Source organism: Myzus persicae, unplaced genomic scaffold (genome assembly GCF_001856785.1).
Source record: "Myzus persicae strain clone G006 unplaced genomic scaffold, MPER_G0061.0, whole genome shotgun sequence".
Lineage (NCBI taxonomy): Eukaryota > Metazoa > Arthropoda > Insecta > Hemiptera > Aphididae > Myzus > Myzus persicae.
The window spans coordinates 32,359-35,302 of NW_019104391.1; the positions used below are offsets into that span (position 1 = coordinate 32,359).

At 30.2% G+C, this 2,944-nt stretch overlaps 1 protein-coding gene across 1 annotated transcript; it reads right to left on the reverse strand.

Moving 5' to 3' along the window:
- Window positions 1–626: 626 nt before the first annotated feature.
- Window positions 627–2,566, reverse strand: LOC111041826 (piggyBac transposable element-derived protein 3-like). Its single transcript, XM_022326262.1, has 2 exons — window positions 2,321–2,566; window positions 627–2,249 (listed from the first exon to the last, which is right to left on the reverse strand). The coding sequence occupies exons 1-2, from the start codon at window positions 2,564–2,566 to the stop codon at window positions 627–629; spliced, it is 1,869 nt and encodes a 622-aa protein (XP_022181954.1).
- Between the last annotated feature and the right edge of the window lie 378 nt (window positions 2,567–2,944).

Below are 2,944 nucleotides of genomic sequence, written 5' to 3' on the forward strand. Positions count from 1 at the left end.
TTCCAAAAAATTTTTTTTTTCATTATTTCTTTATATTAGGGTATAAATCACGTGTATTACCAATTTGGTGAACTTTGGACTTGCCATATGGGTAATAAAGTTATGGCTTTGTACGAGGCCACTGGTCGGTAAGGGAGTCAAATAACTTAGTGATTGACAGTTGTTATTATGCACAATTTTATTGAATAAAATTATAGAATAAATAAAAAAAAACATTTCATTCATCTTGAATTTATTTTAATTTTAATTCATCTTGAGTTCATAATAATAATATTATTATTATAATATATAATTAATTATACATATATATTGATAGTAAAGTATATGGTTTATAATAACAACAAAAAAAATAACATAGAATCTCATCTTGAGTTCATAATAATAAAATAAAAATAAAAATAAAAATAACATTGAATCTCATCTTGAGTTCATAATAGTCTTTTACAATTACATTTGGTTCATGGTAAATAAAAATAACATTGAATCTCATATTGAGTTCATAATAGTCTTTTACAATTACATTTGGTTCATAGTAAATAAAAATAAAATAATGAATAAGCATAAATAAGTAACAAATTTTAGTCTTATAAATTTATATATCACAAATTGGTATGAAATTAGGAACTTTATTTGATGTGGTACAATCTGAAGCATACATTTCTTTTAGTAAAACATAAATGAACACCACATTTAGTACATTTTACAGGACTTCGTAGCTTGCACCCCTCATTTTTACAGCGAACAGGGTAGTTACTATTGTCATTTGTTGGTAAATGGTCAATGTGATCAAATCGTACCTCTTCAAATGGTCTTTGATCAATATTCCTGAGTCGTTTTCGAACTGGAGTTGATAATGGTGATGGACTATTGCTAGGCCTACCTCTTTTCTTTACAAAAGTCTTACCTACTAAAATTAGGGTTTCACCTAAGCTTTCCTTGAAGTGCAGTAGGTCCATTGTTTTATAAATGCCAATATGTTTACAATCTAATTTGTATTCCAACCAACTATTTACACAGGCCATGTCAAAGGCATGTGTGATCATTCTCAGTGTCCACTTTCTAGATTTAATAAATGTTCTGAAAAAACTTACAAGTTGATCATGCTTATCTACTCCTCCCATAGACTGGTTGTAACATTTTACAATTTCTGGCCTATTTACCATAATGTAAGTTTTTTCTTTCTTGTCATACCTTTTTATGTCATCAGGAACCCCAGAGGTTATGAAATTAGACCCTAATACCACTGCCTTATTGTCATACCATTTGATTAATCCAATATTACTATTAGGCATGTTAGAACTCACTTCAAATGATGATCCACGACCCATTTTTGATAGTTCTTTGTCACTGATAAAAGGCGGATTTGCAAACCGATTAACTCTAACTGTGCCTGCAGAATATATGCAATTTTGTTGTAGTGCATGTAATAAGTTGAAAGAAGTGAAAAAGTTATCCATGTACAAAAAATGACGGTTTTTTTTTAATAGCATGGTAAGTTTCAAAACCACAGCACCACCTAAACCAAATACTTTTTGTATATTACAATTTAGTTCAGTGGTAGATCCTTGGTAAAGAAGAAAATCATACACCAGACCACTCTCGCCACACATAAGATATAACTTAATTCCCCAGGGATTTGGCTTACCACGCATATATTGTTTTACGCTTAGTTTACCTTTAAACGGCACCATTTGCTCATCGACACACACATTTTTTTCGACAGGTAATTCATTACATCTTTTTTGCAAAATATTGTAGATTGGCCTTACTTTTACAAAACGATCTTTATTGTTTATTGGAATGTCGTTGTTATCCATAATATGAAAGTTTGACCTTAACTCAAAAAACCTGTTTCTTGTAATATTTTCAGCAACAATATTTATTCTGGACTTTTGTTCCCAATACATTCGTATTCGTGGTAGACCAAACACCCCCATAAGTAAATGAACACCAACAAATATTTTCATTTCCCTGGAGTTTGTTTCAATCCAAGTTAATTTACCATTCTGTTGTGCATAAGTGTTTGTATATGTAGCCATCTCATCATACACATTGTCTGGAATATATTTCATAAAATAATCTAGTGGTGTTGGTATTTCTTCGGGAAAATGACGTTCTTCAAGTTCTTCTAAACTAATTTTCGAAGGTACAAAAGGCTGTTTTTTCCATTTTATACTTCTTTTATCAACAAACGCTGGCATAAAATCATTTTGGTTATCAAATGGATCTGTGATTGAATCTGGCACAACCTAACATTCAAAAATGTATTGTACATAAAAGGGAGTAGGTATCAATTGTTCAATATGTATTGGGTACTTACATCAATAACATTATCATGTTCATCAATATCCTGTGCAAGTATAAAATCATCATCATCTTGCAAATCCTGTGTAGGTATAAAATCATCATCACTTTGCAAATCAAAATCAAAATTCTCTATAAAACGATTAAATTCTTCGGATTGAAAATGTATGTCCTCTTCGTCAGAGAAATCTGATAAATCCGAATTTCTACCATCTCCTAATAATTCAAGAATATCTTCATCACGTAATTTATTACGTGACATTTTACGAAGAAGTAAACAACAATAAGTCAATAAATAAAAATTGTAATGTTAACGAATAACACTGGTAGGTTAACACTGGTAACGAATAACGACCATAGAAAATAATATAATTTAATAACGAATTAATGAATAAACGAAGATACTCCAGCAGACAGTTTGTATAGTAATTGAGTGTTATAATTTTGTTACTAAGACTAGAGAGTAAACCAATTTAAAAAAGGAAATAAAAATATAACTATCATCAGAAATGTGTTGATAACGTAAATCATAGATAATATATTATCTATGACGTAAACGCCCAGTGGCTTCCCTGGATGCCATAATATAACCATGGTTGTACGCTTCCTCGTGAGTCATATTGACAAAACGACAGTTTTT

Excerpts from the sequence above, each read along its gene's own strand:
- LOC111041826 (XM_022326262.1), bottom strand. The coding sequence starts at position 2,566 with ATGTCACGTAATAAATTACGTGATGAAGATATTCTTGAATTATTAGGA. Across the intron at positions 2,250-2,320 it reads AACATGATAATGTTATTGAT|GTTGTGCCAGATTCAATCAC; the intron begins GTAAGTACCCAA and ends TTTGAATGTTAG.